This window comes from Mesoplodon bidens, assembly GCF_964165515.1.
Source record: "Mesoplodon bidens genome assembly, chromosome: 2".
NCBI lineage: Eukaryota > Metazoa > Chordata > Mammalia > Artiodactyla > Ziphiidae > Mesoplodon > Mesoplodon bidens.
The window spans coordinates 154,886,139-154,904,102 of NC_138177.1; the positions used below are offsets into that span (position 1 = coordinate 154,886,139).

The 17,964-nt window shown below is 43.9% G+C and overlaps 1 protein-coding gene across 19 annotated transcripts in view; it reads right to left on the reverse strand.

The window, feature by feature from the left end:
• Positions 1 to 3,156: 3,156 nt before the first annotated feature.
• MACF1 (microtubule actin crosslinking factor 1) overlaps positions 3,157 to 17,964 on the reverse strand; it is a gene marked incomplete at its 5' end in the record, with an annotated part of 344,512 nt that continues 329,704 nt past the window's right edge. For 13 of the 19 annotated variants that reach the window (XM_081226355.1, XM_081226367.1, XM_081226365.1 and 10 more), the window contains 5 exons: positions 3,157 to 4,624; positions 5,770 to 5,899; positions 8,437 to 8,547; positions 9,068 to 9,279; positions 16,021 to 16,138. In XM_081226355.1, coding sequence (XP_081082481.1) covers positions 4,368 to 4,624; positions 5,770 to 5,899; positions 8,437 to 8,547; positions 9,068 to 9,279; positions 16,021 to 16,138 — 828 coding nt within the window. In that variant the 3' untranslated portion in view covers positions 3,157 to 4,367. The remainder of the gene's footprint in view (positions 4,625 to 5,769; positions 5,900 to 8,436; positions 8,548 to 9,067; positions 9,280 to 16,020; positions 16,139 to 17,964) is intronic. The other 6 variants (XM_081226357.1, XM_081226358.1, XM_081226356.1 and 3 more) reach the window with 1 other exon arrangement.

The window sequence follows — 17,964 nt, forward strand, 5'->3', positions numbered from 1 at the left end:
TCAGTGGGAGGAGAATGTTCCAGGCAGAGGAAATAGCTTGTGCGAAGGCCGAGACTCCCAGGAGCATAAAGTGGCAGGTGACAGTGAGCACTGTCCATGTGCCAGCCGTGTTCTGTACCATTTCTTCAGGCTCACACGTTGTCATAGGGTAGATACCTAACCGCCCCTCTCCCACCTCATTTAACAGACGAGGAGACTGAGGCCCACAAGGGTTAAGGGACTTCCCTCAGGTCACACAACACTGGAGGTGGGCTGCAGCAGGTGGGCACATGCAGGTGAGCTGTTCAGTGGAGGCTGGAGAGCCTGGGGGGCAAATGGCCAGGTGAGGGGCTCTGGACAGCAGATGGTTATGGCGTCCCAACGTGGGTTCAAGATTAAACTTCAAAATAAAGGTATGATGTCCAGTAAAATTCACATTTCCCCAAGATCACTTCAAACTTAAAAAATATCAAATCTTAAATCCAATCATTTGCTGGTGACTTAAGTCCATGCCTAGTCTTCCTTTTACTCAACAGGTAAACCTCCACCAGGCTGCTAAAGCTGGATGAGAATGCTGCAGATGAGCCATTGAAAGTTCTCAAGGCAAGATCAGAGCCTGGATGCAGAGGGGACTATGGATTGGAGGGAGTGAGATTGGAGTCAGGGCCCACAGTTGGGGACAGGTACAGTAATGGGAGGGGTCAGGGGATGATGACAATGATCCTCTAATGGAGAATCATTAGAGGAATGGAGGGCTGTTAGGAGGGCAAATCCACAGGGCTTGGTGACTGCATGCAGAGGCAGGGGGCAGAGTCAAGGGGGTGTTCCCTTGTCAGAGTTGGTCAGGGTCTCTGAATCTCCTGCCCCCTTCACTGTCCCCGGGCATCCTTCTGCATTCCCGAGTCCATACATCACTGGGGGTCTCAGATCGAGCCTGTAATCCTCCAGTTGTGTATTGTAAAATGCTGGCCTCCCAGCAAGACTGCAAGCAGCCCAGTGTTGGTCTGATTCATAGAAGTCATTTATCTCAATTTAGGATGAGCGGAGATGGCTGTGCTCTTTAAACAACGGCCTCACATTCCTATAAACCAGCGGTGCTGCTCCGTGCTGTCCCCTGAGCCAGAGATGAAGCTGACCAGCTCCCTGCCCTCTAGTGGCTCCCAGGGGTCACCCCAGGGGTGACAGGTGAACATGCAGTCTTTTTGAAGGCAAAACAGAGGCTGTGTTCTGACAGAGGAGCTGGCAAAGTGCCCAGATAGGCAGAGGAAGTGGGGACAGGCGATCTGCGAGTGGAATCCTGGAACTCCTCAACTGGATGGGAACTGACACGGGGAAGGTTTCTTGGAGGAAGTTGTGTCAAACAAGGGCTTCCCCAGCCACCTGGCAACTCTGTGACCTTGGGCAAGTTACTGAACCTCTCTGAGGCTGTCTCTCATCTGTCAGTAAGGCTCACGATTGTAGGACTGTGATGGGAATTACATGAGAATGTACACAGAGCACTTAGCACAGTGACTGGAACACAGGAAGCACTCAATACATGTTAGCTATTGTTATTCAAAGCCCCAGAACCGGCCCTCATCTATCCTAGCAGACACCAAGTTTGCATTACTTATTTAGCACTTGTATCACAGAACTGCAGTTTTTCTGTTTGTTTTTTTGTGGTATGCGGGCCTCTCACTGTTGGGGCCTCTCCCGTTGCAGAGCACAGGCTCCGGATGTGCAGGCTCAGCGGCCATGGCTCACAGGCCCAGCCGCTCCGCGGCATGTGGGATCTTCCCGGACCAGGGCACAAACCCGTGACCCCTGCATCGGCAGATGGAGTCTCAACCACTGCGCCACCAGGGAAGCCCAGAACTGCAGTTTTAACCCCTTTCCTGCCATCCTTACGTTTCCCACATGGTCTTGCACACAGGTGTTCACTGAATGGAAATACACTTCCTGCAGATTGCACCACTAGCTGAGCTTTGTTGCAAAGACTGAGGGAAAACCTGAATTACTTGGTAAGAAAAACAAGTGACCATGGTCCAGACTTTGAGAAGATGGAAGTCAAGCTCCTTTCAGCATGCTTCTGCAGCCAGGAGGCCAAGAGGGGGAAGCAGATTTGGGTGAAAACACCACCCTACAAAGTTCTGGCAGCCTGAAGTTATTCAATTCCATGGAGAATACACTAAGCACTTCCTTCAGAATCCATCAGGCTGCACATTCCTTTTAATCTGGATATTTGGCTTCAAACAGCTTTGGCAAACATGTGTCCATATTACCAAATTCCCCTATCACAAGGGGAGTATGGCCTAATGATCAAGAACACAGGCGGCTGATGTTCAACCCCTCTTACCTCTCAAGTTCTCTAGTTCTTTTTTTTTTTTTTTTTTGCGGTACGCGGGCCTCTCACTGCTGTGGCCCCTCCCGTTGTGGAGCACAGGCTCCAGACGCGCAGGCCCAGAGGCCATGGCCCACGGGCCCAGCCGCTCCGCGGCACGCGGGATCCTCCCACACCGGGGCACGAACCCGTGTCCCCTCCATCGGCAGGCGGACTCTCAACCACTGCACCACCAGGAAAGCCCTCTAGTTATTTATTAGTCTAATTCCTGTCATCAGAATTAGTTAATATTTGGCTGTTCTAAATATTATAAAGCCAATCAGGGACTGGAGGGAAGACAGCTGCCTGACTTGGATAGGGAGCCAAGGACTAGATTCAAGGTCCTCTTCTGCCATTTATTCATTATGTGATCTCAGGCAGATCACTTTCTCACCCACTTTCCCATTCGTTTCTCCTTCTGTAAAACAAAGGAGGTGAGATTTGATGACCAATTTTGTTTCTACCTCTGAAATTCTACCATTTAACCAGAAATAGCATACTGTGGGAAACTGGCCCCATTCTCTCAAAACCCAGGACCTGTGATTTCTAAAACAAAAATCTTCTTACATACTGGTTATTTGTTTAATCATGTAAGTGGGCCAGATAGCCCTACAGATTTACATTAACAACAGTCTGATCCTTTGTTCCCTTGTTAAATAAAATTAATGAGGATAAAATATATAAGAAAAAATCTATTAATGAGCTCCATAATTTATCCATCAAGATATTTGGATTTGAATAATGCACTGAAGTACCTAAAAGAGTAATATGTTATACATAAGGTAATGGTTCAGAAGTAAAGCAGGAAATACAAAATATTTGTTACTGCAAGCAATTTTAATACAAAAGTGTGTCTTGTTTTTAAACAGTTCATTGGTAGAGCTTCAGTTTCTGCCTCAATTAAAATCAATTGAGATAATCACACAGCAACGTGGTCGGAGCTGAAGAGGAACAGCAGCTAAAAACCAGGAGCCCCAGACAGCCCCTCTTCATGATCACTTGGTCAGCTAACTTTATTACGCACAAAAAAAAAGACGGAAGCAAACGGGACTTCTTAACAAGTGTGCTGGTGAACTCCTTTAAAGGACGAGCGAGTGTTTTATGTCCACATTTTCAGAATAGGCTTGTGGAATTCATTCCTCAGTTTGTGGGAAGTTGATCGACCATTTTAAATAAATAGTAAAAAATGCAGATAAACAAATCTGTAATTCATGATGTCACCAAGGAGTCTCCCCTTGCCGACGGCCTGGGTCCCGGTGAGCACAGGAGTTATTGGTGGCCGGGTTGGATAGGAAGTTATAAACCAGGACTCTTAAAAACCCCAATGTTCTCACGTTTTCTGAACAGTTACATTTACCCCTGAATTCTAGCAGCTATTTGTCCTTTAAACACCTAGTACTGAAACAGTATTCAAAGACAGTATTGCAATGAACTCCTTTTGCTGTATCATGTGCAAACATTACCTAGATGAGGTTCCCTCTCTTCAGCTAAAATTACGCAACATTAAAAACAATGGAAAAAGCAGTCAGAAGTGCCCTCCCCTCAGTTCTTGCTAATTGAGGTGTCCATGATTTACAAAAAAAGAGTTCCTTAAACACTGCAGGATTCTTATTTTTTTTTAATATAATTTATCTTGCTGAGACAGCAAGTCAAGTTTATAAAGAAGATGCATTTAGGAATAATCCTAAAAGATAAAGCAGGTTTACAACCCTGCACCGCACAGAAACCCTATTTAGAGGCTTTTTAAAATTTTAATACACATTTGCATCTTGATCTGTTCGCTTATTTTTCTCAAATATTTCATTTCTGGGCCCCATCCATTACAGGGTTACCAGGAGGCAAATTTTATCTACATAAATATTCACATGAAAATAGTAACTTACAAAAAGAAAAAAAATAAGGCAGCTTCATAACACAATTATTCTTTTACACTTTTAACAATATAACTTCTCCCATTCAGAATAAATATACACCCAATGTGTGGAGCAGGATTCAAAGTGGACAGAGGCTTGGGGGTGCTTGTGCAGTGTTACCGCTTGGGACCCGGAGTCCTGGGGGAGGCAGTGGTGGTCTTCTTAGACATGGTGGGGATTTTGGAAGGCTTGTTTAGCCCTCTCCTCGAGCTGCCCTGGCCCCCTGCGGCACTGCTCTCTGAAGTGTCTGAACAAGCAGATTGCGTCTCTAAAAGGTCAAAGTCGGAGGCATCGCTTCCTCGCCGGCTGCTGGCTCGACTCCCGGCCCGACTCCCGGCCCGACTCCCAGGGCGACTGGCTGACTTTTTAGGGTCTGGAATTTAAGAATAAAGCCACAGACTTAATAGAGACAGCATTGGGCGGGGGTGGGGGGGCTGGCGGCGGGGGGAACAAGTTACCAGAGGCCGGGGTTCTTTTATTTTAAAAAAATTTTTATTAGAGTATAGCTGATTTACAATGTTGCATTAATTTCTGCTGTACAGCATCTCCTATTACTTATTAATTTTTTTAAACATCTTTATTGGAGTATAATTGTTTTACAATGTTGTGTTAGTTTCGGCTGTATAACAAAGTGAACCAGCTATACGTGTACATATATCCTCATATCCCCTCCCTCTTGCATCTCCCTCCCACCCTCCCTAACCCACCCCTCTAGGTTGTCACAAGAGGCCAGGGTTCTGATCCTAATACCACCTGATATGCTGTGTGACCTTGGGCAAACAACAGCCTTTCTGAACCCAGGTCCTCTCACCTACACAGAAGTTGCTGAAACCCTTTCTGGCTTTGTGCTTCTACTTGAGAAGCGTCCTGAGGATTAGAAACCAGCTTCTATCAGCAGCACTGTTATCTCACACCCCCCCCACGGTGGAGTCGAGCAGGGCTATCCCATGGCCTCGGCACAGAGGAGAGAGCCTGCTAGTTGCATGGGCAGACTGAGAATGGGGGCGAAGGGATGGCAAACCGACGGTAGGAAACGGAAGCCAAATCCCTAGGCTCCCAAAAGGAACAGCAACAGGTGAGCAGATGTAATCTCTCCCTGACTTTCTCAGCTCCCCAGCAGCGATAATAAACATGGGGTGTCGGAAAAATTACTAGCAAACTGCCAGGTCCAATACTGGACGGGCTTCTGAGGAAGGCCCCGCTTCAGGAGGCCCTTTTTTCCTTCTACTTTCAAATACTATCATTTCTGGTCAAGAACAGGTGGTCTGGCTTTGGCTGTGAGAGCATCATCTGCTCTCAGAAGGCAAGGTTCGAGCTACCTGTACTGACAGGAGAAGAAGTCAAGGTTGGCAGGAAATCCGCAGGGCTGTCTTTCAGCATCACACCTCAGTGCTACTCTCATTATTTGCTCCTTGGGGAGCAGTGAAGCATTGCTGAGAGGCTGCTGTTTCCAAATTCCTAGCCTGGCCGCTCCCCTCACCCTCATCCCGATGCAGAAATGCTGGGGCAGGTACTTACCTGCCCGATTAGTTTTGGCACCTGTGGAGGCTGGGGAAGAACTATTGCTAGTATCGCCAGCAAGCGATGTTCGACTCGAATGAAAAGTTGGTGTTGGTCTTTTCAACTTGCTGCCTGTTGATGGAATAATCTTAAAAAAATAAAAATAAAAAGGTCATATTTACTTGGTGTAATCTTTGGTAGAAATTCCACTTTAAAAGGTCTACTTAAGCCCTCCTTATGTCTAATCAATTGAAAAGCCAATTAAAAGTCCAGGAAAACAAAGATTTATTTTGAAAGTGTCCTAGGTCATGTATTTTGAGGATTCCCAAAATAAAGGTTTCATGTCCCAATTAAAAGTTTTAAAATGTCTTCCAATACCTTTTATCTTACTGACAAATTTCTACTTAAAAAAAAAAAATCCTCAAATGTTAAGATTATAGTAGTCATAACAAACAGAAACATGGTAAATGAGTAAAGGAAAAAAATCCAAATACTCCCAAGTATCAAATTTTGGGATTAGAAATGTGACATATGAGTTCTAACTCCAAATATTTAACATGGAGATCCAAATATCACTCCAATCTCTACTAGATAGATGCAGTAACTTCAGTCAAGTAAAGCTCTATTTTCTCACTGGCAGAATGCAGGTTAAATTACTTGACTTGATCAAATAAATGATTAGGAGAAGCACACACACGAGTGGGGCTGTGATATCAGGAACAAGGCTCTGAACGAGGGGCCAGAAGAACTGAGCTTGGGTCTGGGCTCTTGGCTTATCTAAATGGGCATCTGTGCCTTCACTTCTCCCTCTGGAAACCAGGGAAGGGTCCTGCCTCTCAGACCCCATTCCTACCACACTCCCTCTCGTTCAGTCCACCGCAGCAACTGGCCTCCTGGCTGTTCCTCCTGTAACAGCCCAGGAAAGTTCCCTGTTTGTTGCCTGAATCTCTTGTATTAAAGCAGAAACTCCATAAAAGCAGGGACTTTGTTTTGTTCCCTGTCACACCCTTGGCACCTAATACCACGTCTGGCACAGGCGAGGGGCTCAATAAAAACTTGTTGAGTGAATAAGTCATGTGTGGAAGCACTTCCTAAACTGGAGAAGAGCTGGATAGATGTACATAATCATTACTGCTGCTGATAGGAGCTCCATTTCCCATTTGAGTGTATTTTTTTTTAAAGATTTAGTTTGGAGAAAGAATATTTTAAATCTGTTTTAAGTATCACTCATGCCACAGCATGCTATTCCAATTTTTCTTTGAAATCAATCGTGTAAATTGTTTTCCAGGACTTTTAAGATGTTTACACAAAGAGAAGAGTAAAGCAACCCATTGCATGGTGTTTCTTATATCTTTAATTTATAAAGAAAGAGCAAAAGCGACAGAGAGGGATTAACATTCCAGCACAAACCCTCCTGGCCCACACAGGAGGAAGAGCACCAGTTTCAGAAGCTACTGCAGCTGGGAAGACGTGGCGCCAGAGATGCCGGGCTGGGCGTCCGCGTCAGGACACAGCCTGCAGAACACCAGTGGGTAAGGAAAGATGAAACCTCGAAATGAAATGAAACCAAAGGTAAAACCCTAAGATGAAACAAAAATGCGGATCTATCAGAATCCTATGAGAATTGGCACTTCATAATTAAAACATTAAAAATTTTAGAACTTTTGAGACTTTCATGAAACTGGAGCCATTAAAGGAGAAGAAAAGCAGGATAAGCAGGTTGAGTCATGGGGTTTCAGTGTCAGTGGGTCCCCAGATCATATTCTAAGCCAGATGTATTTCTGAATTGGAGCTTTAGCTTGGAGTGGGATGAATCCCAAAGCAGCAAGTCCATTCGTGGGCATTGGCTTCTTGTACCTCCCGCTTTTATTGGCTGAAGCTTTACATGACTAAAGGCAATGCTACCTTTTGCGGCACAAGAACCCAATGTTTCCCAGCAGGAGCTAGAATGCAAATTGTAGTGCTATTACACAAGCCTCTAGTCCACATTTTATTTCTGAAACACTGCTCTTCCAACAGTACTTGGGCATTTTAATGACTGTACTTGAACATGCTTAATTGCTGGCATATGTATTCAAATCAAGGCTATAGAAACCCAAGTGCCTAGGCCAAGGAATTCGAAGCTAAAACCTGAGCCTCAGAGCAGTGTTCACTGATACTGTGTTTGGCTGACGGAGACAGCACCCACACCCGGACCACTGTGGCAAAACCACCACCCCGGGGATGTGGCTCGGGCGGGAGGCGGGGCCCCCAGCCACTCTTCCGTCCTAAGCAAAGACAGAACACTGTTGAACATGCACCGTCGTTGAATTTCAAGTGTTCATAACTCGTGTGTGTCAGATATGACGTTTGAAGGCTCCAAGAGGCCTGATTATAAACAGTATCAATAAACAAATCACCACAAATGACCACTGTTTCTCACCCTGAACAAATTATCATTCTAAAGACTGTTAGGAAGTTGTTAAACAATCCAGTCTTAGGCATCTCTTATTTATCTCCAATTTTGGTGAATCCGAGTTAGAAACCCCTGAAAAACACTGGACGAGATGAATCAGCTGTGAGAGCAAGCACCACAGAGATGGAAAAGAGCATGGACTCGTGTCAGGAAGAAGAGCTGGTCAAGTCCTCGGCATGAGCGAGGGCCTGGTCTTGACTGTGTCCTTAGTCAGCAAAGCCATACTCTACCTCGGGGCTGGGCAGCTGGAGGTCAGGATAGTGGCTGTCCCTGACAGGGGTGCCAGCTTTACTGTTTACCAACCAGGGTTTGTCATAACAGCGAGAGAAGTGAAGTGGAGTCTGTGAAACGGAAATCCAAAGGGAAGGACGGGAATAATTGAAAATGGAACAGAAAGGGAGCAAATTGGGAACATAAAAAAATAAATAAATAGAAGACACTAAATTTTAAAGAAACAGAAGACAAAATAAAATGCACATCAGTCCAACGGGATGAAAGAGACCAGGCAGAAAGGCAACAGCATTCTTCATCCATCACCTGTCGTAACAACAAACTTCTCTGTTAGCTCCAGCAGCACAGACAGTGCCTGGATTTTCAGGATTAGTAACTGGATGGACTCAAACTCAAAATGGGAATATGTGGAAAGAAGCGCTTTGGACTTAACAACCCGAGTTCCTATTTAATAATGTCCTCTTCAGTCATGTTAAAGGTCCGGATCTGTGTACCACTAGGGCCTGACCAGCCTGGTCTGCATGTCTTCAAGTGCCTCTCCTCACTGGGGTCTTTCAGAGGCTACACTGAACAATGGACATCCGCAAAGCTGGGAGCGGGGAAGGAGGTCACACTGCAGGTTGTACGTACCTTGGTGCCACTGGCTGGGGTGGCTGGAGAAGACGGCATGGACGTACAGCTGTGGTTACTCTGACTAGCACTTGAGCTGGAGCGGGTAGGGGAGGCTGCCCGGGAAGATGGTTTGGATCTTCGGCCCCGTGATCGGAAAGGGGTCATTCCCTGGGATGCCCCCTCAGGTAGGATGAATTTCTCTCTAAGTTCGATGTTAGTTCTACCTCGTGCTAAAAAGGGAATAAACACACACATACAGTAACAGTTAACCTTGAAAAAAAATATATCTTCGATGGTCATACAGATGCTTGACCCCATGATAACAGTTATATAACTTATAGGTTTAGTACCATCTGTGGATTCTTTTAGAATAGGGATAAATTCATGGTTTATCAGCCTTGTCATGATTCTTACCCACAGCAGACACACTAACTAATAAGCCCCTTGGTTTGCTGTAATAAAGAAGTCTTTGTGTACAAAGCACCATCCCATGCTGTGGTCACGATCTTGCCTTGCCACTGTCCCCTGGGGTCAAGAGAAAGGAGATGAAGCAGTTCACAAACCTCTGAGGTTAAATCAAAACCCCTCTTTTCTCTCTCATAGTACATGTGTACTTTTTGCTCAACTGTTGCAGGATACACGGTAATGAAATAGTAGAGAAAAACAGATCATTGAAATCGACGTCACCTAGACTCTTCTATTTGAATTCAGTCGATAATAATATTAAAGAAAGGGGTCCAGGAACTCAGGACAGTAAAAAGATCTGGACTGAATCATTAAGAAGTAAACATGTGGGAGGAGACAGAGAGATCAAGACCATGCACAAAACTTGCCAGTGAGAAACCGTTAAGTCAAAAGCTGAAAGCAATGAGAAGCTGAAGGCACACCTGCAGTGGGAGAGGGACATCCAGCTGGAGAGTCTGGAAACACCACTGAAGGCCAACAGTGTTGTCCTGGGGCCTCCTGGAGCCAGCAGACCAGAACCCAAAATCTGGATTCGGTCAGAAGATACCAAGTACAGCCAACACAAACATTAAATGTGAAAGACGTTATGAATTTAGAAGAAATAATTCCTCTGGAATGTGTTCTTAGATTATTCCTCACTGTTTCGGTGCTATTCTGCAATCACCTTCTGTCTGCTCATTCATCCCCAAGCTGCTCACTTTTTAGGATGTACTAGATAGATCTAAACGAACAGGACTGCTGGTAAAGCCTGGGAAAAGGGAACCATTAGAAACAAAGTATTTGTCTTTCTTTCCTATATTAGATTTTTTACTTTGGCCAGAAACTACAAGTTTAGAAGATTTCAGGTAATTGTGCCTACCCTCTCCTACCCAACTCCACATGTCCTCAAGAAATTTGAGGAATCTTGGTAGCATCAGATTTTAAATCAGGTTGCATGAGTGTCTAAGCAGAGAGGTTCTAAATTCCTAAATCAAATCAAAATTTTTTTCAATATACTCAGTTGACATAACATATCAAAGTATGAGGTTAAAAGGACGAACTTGCATTATCAAAACCCCTGAATTACAGTCCAGGCTCCACCCCCAACTGGGATCCGTCCTGCTCTGGGCCTCCGTTTCCTCAGGCTCACTAGAGGTGATCAATCAGGCTCACTGATGTCCAAGAGTCCTTCTTGTCTGGACGGTCTAGGATTTTTGGTCCCTGGAATGCTAAGCTGTCTCCTCCCTTCTTAGGCCCCAACAGAATGTGCCCTTCAAGGTTCATTCCTTGGCCCTCTGTTCCCTACTCATCCATTTTTCAAACTCCAGCACTTTCCTCAGTGTCCAGTTCTCAAAGAGAATTTCCTTCAGCGCTAACCTGGGTACTTCAGTAAGATTCCACATCGCTAAACACTCATTTATCTTATGTTTGCTAAAGGGCCAAGCACAAGGGTGGACACACAGCAAGCACTGAGTTAACAGGGACAAGTGGAAATCATTACTCAGCTGAGGACTTGGACCCCAGAAGAAGTGTTTATGGCCCTAAGCCATAAAGAACTTCAGACGTGTGGTTTAAACCTAGTAGAGATTTAACAGTTCACTGAGCCCACCCTCCCAGAAAACAACACAGTGACACAAGAGGAAGACTCTGAAATGGCATTGCAGATGAGGGCAATGACATTTTAAGTGTGACGATAACAACATGTTCCCCATGCACTGTACAGTTTACAGAGTGTGATCACGTGTAATACTGCACTTGACTGTTATCAGTGACCAGTCAGCATTCCCATGTCACAAAGGAACTGAAGCATTCAGAGGCTGAGGTCAAGGAATGCTGTGGCAGAACTGGGACCAGAACCAAGGTCTTCCACCTGAGCTGCCTTCTGCCTGGCCCAGCTCCTTGCATTCATCTACGCTAGCTCATCCCACTCCGCCTTTCCTTCCCCACCACACTACTGTTTAACTACTGGCAAAGGTTACGGACAACTTCTGCCTCAGGGGGATGCTTTTAGATTGTAGAAAGGTTGAGATCTACAGAAAAGTACAAAGAATAAAAATTGTTTAATCTTAGGGGACAGCACTATTAAAATGTTGGTGTCTTTATTCCTTTGCACAACTATGTGTGTATATGTGTGTATATATATATATATATATATATATATAAAAGATACAAAATATCAGAAACATTCCTCCATGCCTGAGGTGTCTTGCATAACTTCAGCTAGCTGCAAAGTATTGTTTCATCATATCGACATAATTTATTTCACCAACCTTGTATTTTGTTCACAATTTTTAAAACACTGTACACAACGCTGTGACAAACTACTTGTAAAAAGTTTTTGTGCCCACCCATGATGACTTCCTTAGGATAAATTTCTACAAGTGGATCTGCTGGGGAGAAAGGATGCACACTGAAGGTTTTTTCAACTGATCTACAAAATTTTATACCAATGTACACTCTCAAAAATAATGTATGAATATATTCAATTTACTTCACTCCGGCCAATGCTCTCTGTATTGAGAGTGTGTGTACACATGTGTACGTGTCAGGTAAAAACTTGATAATTTGACGGGTAAAAACACCTCTCTGCTGTTGTCATTTGCACTCGGGGGAGTTACTATTTTGTTCTTGAAACACTCTCCTCCCTTGGCTTCCAGGGCCCCCGCTCTCCTGCCTCTCCCCCTTCTCCTGACTACTCCATCCCACCCACTTCTTAAACGCCAATGTTCCCCTGGTTCCATCCACAGTCCTGTTCTCCCTTAGACTTTTGACCTGGTGATGAGTTCAGGCATCTGAGACGTCAGCGCCATCATACGGTCCTGCCTAACTCTCAAATACATCCCCAGCATAGACCTCTCCTGGATGCCAGGACCTTACATCTAACTGATTAGACACGAGTGAAGCCTGAAACCTGGTTGTTGATGTAGGTCCCTCCCTCCTGATGGCAATTCAGTCTACTATTGATTCCACCTTCTAAGTGCCTCTTGAATCCCCGAGCCTTCCCTGTACCCCTTACAATTACGTGGTTCATGGAGTATCTCCTCCACCCTGGACCACTGTAACAGGCTTCCAAATGGTCTCCTTGCTTCTCATCTTAACCCCATCCCTCCCTCACTCCTCATTCCCCACACTGAATTTCTAAATAAAAACCTGATCTCTCTAAACAGCTCCAAATCTTTCCATGGTCTTTCATTGCTTGCAGCAGAATTTCCCAAACTGAGGTTTTTGAGGGGTTTCCTATGAAGAGCAGTTTAGTAAACACTGGATTCTACATTTCTCTCTCTAATGCAATCAATCAGCATTTTATAAGCTCCGAGAAGTCCTGCAGCAAAGAAACCTGTTTAGTTTTAACTCAGTGTCTCCCAAACGCATTTGACCATGATTTTTTGAAGATCACATCTTGGGGGCCAGACCCCAAAGACAGCCATTTCAAGTTCAGTTTTTCAACCACCAGAGAGACCACGATTTTCTAAGAGACTACTGCTGGCCACCGATGTTGGCTGGAACAGGCTTGTTAGTTAAAATTCAGTTCTATTGTTTAATGGGTAGAGTTTCGGTATAACAAGATGAAGAGTTTTGTGGATGGGTGATTGTGATGGTAGCACAACACTGTGAATGTACTTAATGCTACTGACCTGTACACTTAAAAATGGTTAGGACGGTAAGTTTTTATGTTATGTGTATTTTACCATAATAATAATAAAAAATCAGTTCTAAGCCAAATTGTGTCTTTTAAATCCTCATAAAGTTTTTCTAGATTTTCAGTAAAATTTGGGGAATTTGTCTAATGCTCAGAAACATTCTCGGAACCCTAGGGTAAATGTGCACCTATTCATTAGGCAGGGACGTTGTTTTACCTCCATCCAAACATCATGATTTCCTTTGCCATGGCTCAATTCAGAAAGTGAATTTTGGCAGCACCAGGAACCTACCTAGTTGAATACTTTTACCTTTTACATTTGGCTAAAGCAACGTGCAGTCTGAGACAACTTTCATCTTCTTAAACAACTGTGTAAAGGCAGATAACACGATTGTGCAGCACTGGTATTATAACCCTGTCATATACATTTGGTACTGTCCTCAGAATAACATTCTCTATGGCGCAGAGAGCCAAGGAAATGAAACCCAAATGAATAAAAAAAATCCACCCCAAGTGGTGCTTCTATAAGCCACAGTAATCCTCACAGAACCCTAGGTAGCCTCAAGGAACTTTTCTCTTTGTGATGTTCATGCCCTTCTAAGTCATGTATTACGTCCACCTGGGCCTTTAAGTGTTCCCCTCGTAGCACAATTTTTTATTTGCTTAGATGTAGCTCATCCTGTCCCTCACTGGTAGGATTATGATATCTAAGACTGCTGGGAGTTCTTGACCCTGTAGTCAATGGAATTGGGGTGAGGGCATTCCTGGAAAGGCACAGGGGAAAGCCTTACCTTGTTTGCTCCAAGGGATGCTGAAAAAGGCTACTATGTTCCATAGAAAATAGCTCCTAGATGGCCCTCCCAAATCTCCTTGGGGTTCCAATGTCTAGCTAACAAGATAAGGAAAAAGCAAGCAGTGTTCTCCTTGGCCAGCAGCACAATGTTATCGTAAAGAGAGCAAGTACAACAGGCAGCAAACAGGCAGTCAAAGATTCCAAAATGTCACATGCAGTATCTCTTTTGTTTATTTAGTTCAATCACACACAGCATGAAAAATAAAACCTTATTAATAGACTTGGAAAGGAATAATGTTGCTTTACTGAGTTAAGGTTAAAGATATATATATATATATATATATATATATATATATATATATAGTTCCTCATTTAAAACAATCAAAGGGCACTTTTATATCAAAGAAATTGGTTTGCAATATAATTAAGTTCTAAAACTAATTTAAACCCGCTCTAGTTTTTGTCAGAATAGGTGTTTTTAAGACTAACTACTTTATAAAAAGGAAATCCTAATGAAAATTATTACTCTATTATTACTCTGGTTTATTGGAGTAAATGCAGAATGAGTTAAGAGGAACTAATTCATGAGCGTATCTGAATTCATGTGAGAACCTTTAGCTTCAAATGCTTCAGATTCTGACTATAAATCGCTTCCAAAGAAGTGACATAACAGTATTGTAAACATTTCTGCTCGGTTTATAAGTAAGCCTTACTAAGTTAATTATGCAGTTGGAACCAGTAAAACACATGTAAAAAGGGGTGGTGGTGGGTATGTTAGCATCTGAGACACAGCATGGGGGTCAGAAGCCAGACTGTGTTGGATGTGAATCCTGTGTCTGCCATTAGCTGCCTCTCCTTGGGAAAGTTATGTAACTTTCCTATGGTTCAATTTCCTATTCTATAAAATGGAGATAATAATAGTAGCTACACCTCCTAGAGGTGTAAATGTGTTATTATTTGTAAGGTCTTAAAATAAAACAGTGTGTGGTATACAAAGCTATAAGTATTTGTTAAATAAACAGAAACTCAGCACAAATTCCATGGGTACTGTCTCAACAGGCATATTTTATGTTTTGTCAACTTATAATAGTTAGAAAAGCTATGGTTTGGCTATTTCAAAGCATTCATAAAGGCAGCAGATACCACAGAGCCAAGAGATGCTACAGTTTAAAAAGCAAAGCCATTCTCAACGGGCTGGGATGTGGGTAAGAGGGACAAAGCTTAAAAGCCAACCTATGGGAGACTGACTGGAAATCGAAGAGCTGGAATCAGAGCGCTTTATTTTACTCCCAGGATGGTGAACTAGAATAAAAAATATATAAACACAAAGAAACAGAGCAGGAAACGCAGAAACTGGTCAAGAAAGACAAACTGGCAGACAGTGGGGGAGGCTCCTGTGTACCCACATGCAGCTTGGCTAACAGGAGAAAGGAAAGGAGCAGTTGAACGGGATGTAGCAACTGGAATCTGATCGTCCCCGCTTGCTGCGGCCCTCACACGCCTCTAGCTGCAGATGTCATCACTCACATTGAGTTGACTGTTATCTTTGGCCTTTGGCCTATGGGCCTTTTTAGGTCGAAGCAGACTGAGACCCCAAGGACTTACTTAGGTGACCATATGCCTCACAATGCAGTGCCCAGGCTCACTGCTAGGTGTTCTCTGTTCCTCTCCTGGTTAAGGGAGCTCCCAATCCTCCCCTGCCTAGGAGGGGCCCAATACCCTCTCTGAGTTTCAGGTGCAGGAATTACAGGCAAAGTCATCTGCAGCACTAACATGGAACCGACAGGGCTTTATAGGCTTCTTTCTAGGCTGGTGTTAATTTAACCCCTCACACAGGAACATCTGATGACACCAATAAACTCCCAATTCTCGTTAGTGTGTCCCTAGAAACCCGTCTCCCCTGACAGCATCACACCCTCCTGCTCTCTCTCCCTGGTCTGCCCTGCACCCTGAGTCCCAATCTGTGCTAGTGGGATGACACCTGGGCAGCTTAACAACAGAATCAACAAACAGACCCCACCACCAACACCCTGTGGAATCATGAAAGATCAGCGGTGAGGGTGTAGCTAACAAGTAACACGAACGGCTTCTTACCTCGGCAGGGGTCATTTTTCACTAGGAATTCATCCAGGGCCATCCATCCTCCCCCAACGCGGACCATCACTGTGCTGCGCAGGATGCGGACCAGCCGCAGCTGCTGGGAGTCCCCAAACTGCAGGGCCAAGGGGAAATGGTGAGCGAGGGCGCCCGAGAGCAGGGCTAGACTTTCTTTCCTAAGCAGACTGTATTCAGACAGAATGACAACTTCACAGTTTGGGGGCAATTTTAACTCTATTTTGCATTTTTCACAAAAAAACTTAAAACATGGAAAAGCTGAAGGTCATTATCTTGACATACTTTCTGTTCGGATAAAGTTAACTGTTGATGGTTGCGACCTTGCTCCAAAGGGGAGGGAGGAGGACAGACAAGGCATTAGCTCACTTTGATTCTTTTAGAGATTCTGCCCAAATTTAAACCCAATGATACAATTCTTTGTTAAGCTAGCTTGTTTCCATAAAAGAAAAGGTAGCTAGCTATAAGGTGGATGTCAGCTTCTGAATACAGTGTGCTCGAAAGTTAAATGGAGAACAGCAAATAATATTTCAAGTCTCAAGGAAAACCTTGCAAAGCATCATCATTATTACAAGCTTAGAAGGAAATTTGATTTTCCACATCATTTTCAGAAATAAACCCCCAAGTATTCTCTAATTGTGTTGTCACCAGCAGAAAATTTTCTTCAGCTGAACAAATGATTAGCGTTTATACTAAAATTTAGTTGAAGAAATTAAAATTTAAATCTACCATGCTGATTGTAAGTAGTTTTCAACAATCATTTTGGGATGTTAAAACAAGCATGATTTTCTGATATTTATTTTTCCTTTTTTTCTTGCCAAATATTCCTACTTCCCAGCCCTATCAACATCTGGAGTTTCCCACTGCATAAATTATCCTCTTCCCAAAATAAAAGTTAAGAAGTAACAAAAGAGAATCATGCTGAGATCTCAAAACAAAAATCAAACATATGGTTGGAGAAATGGAATTCCTAAAATTGTTTAATTCAAGGAGAATGCTGAGGGGGGTAATTTAATCACTTAATTAGGATTTTCAAAGTTATAAAGGAGAACCATAACTTTGAAAGAAGGCACAAAAATTGAAAATGCCAGAAAGGATGTTTAAGAAGGACCCGTAACCAACCCCCCTCAAAATTAATATTTCTGTGGTAATTCTCTGTATTACTTTGCACTGATTCAAGCTCACTGTTTATACAGGCAAGGTGATTGAAAAAATATCATCCCCCACCCAAGCCCTTTTCTTTGAAAATAAAAATGGTCCTATATCTTTCATCTCATGCAGGTTTTAGGTTTTCATACAAAGTGACTGCAGCCACAGCATGGTGTAGTGTAAAGAGCACTGAAGTCGGGACCCAGAAACATGAGGGAATAAAGGTCCTGTCCCGGGAAGGAAGCTGCCCTCAGACACTGGCCCCATGCGTGGGAACGGGGAGGCCCCTTGGGAGGAACTGAGGATTCCACCAGACCCAAGGGCAGTGCCGGCCCGAGTCACTGTTTGGGGTCCTCTCTGGATAAGTGAGGGGAAGAAGGAAGTAAGGGCCTATGTGTCCTCCAGAGGGAATCAGGAAGGAACCCCAAGCTGTACTTTATTCTTACATTACTGTGCCCTGTAATTGATTTGTCAACCTTTAGAATTAACTCCATTGATTTCATTCTTGTTTCCCCCTTAATTTCTTACTGAAGCTCTCTCTGAACGATTCTAACTTGCTTTTACTGAGCTATAGGGAAAAGGAGGTTTGACCCAAGCCGGGGGCCAAAGTGTCTGGGGGAGGCCAGAGAGATGAATGTGGAACGAGTTATAGCAGCTCTAAAAACAGGGACCTGCAGAAACCCGGCAGAGAGGGGTTGCCAGTGAGGCAAAGACCTCCTAACAGTCTTAGAGGCAACAGTAAGCTCTGTTTCCTTCTCTGCGTCACTGCTCTAACAT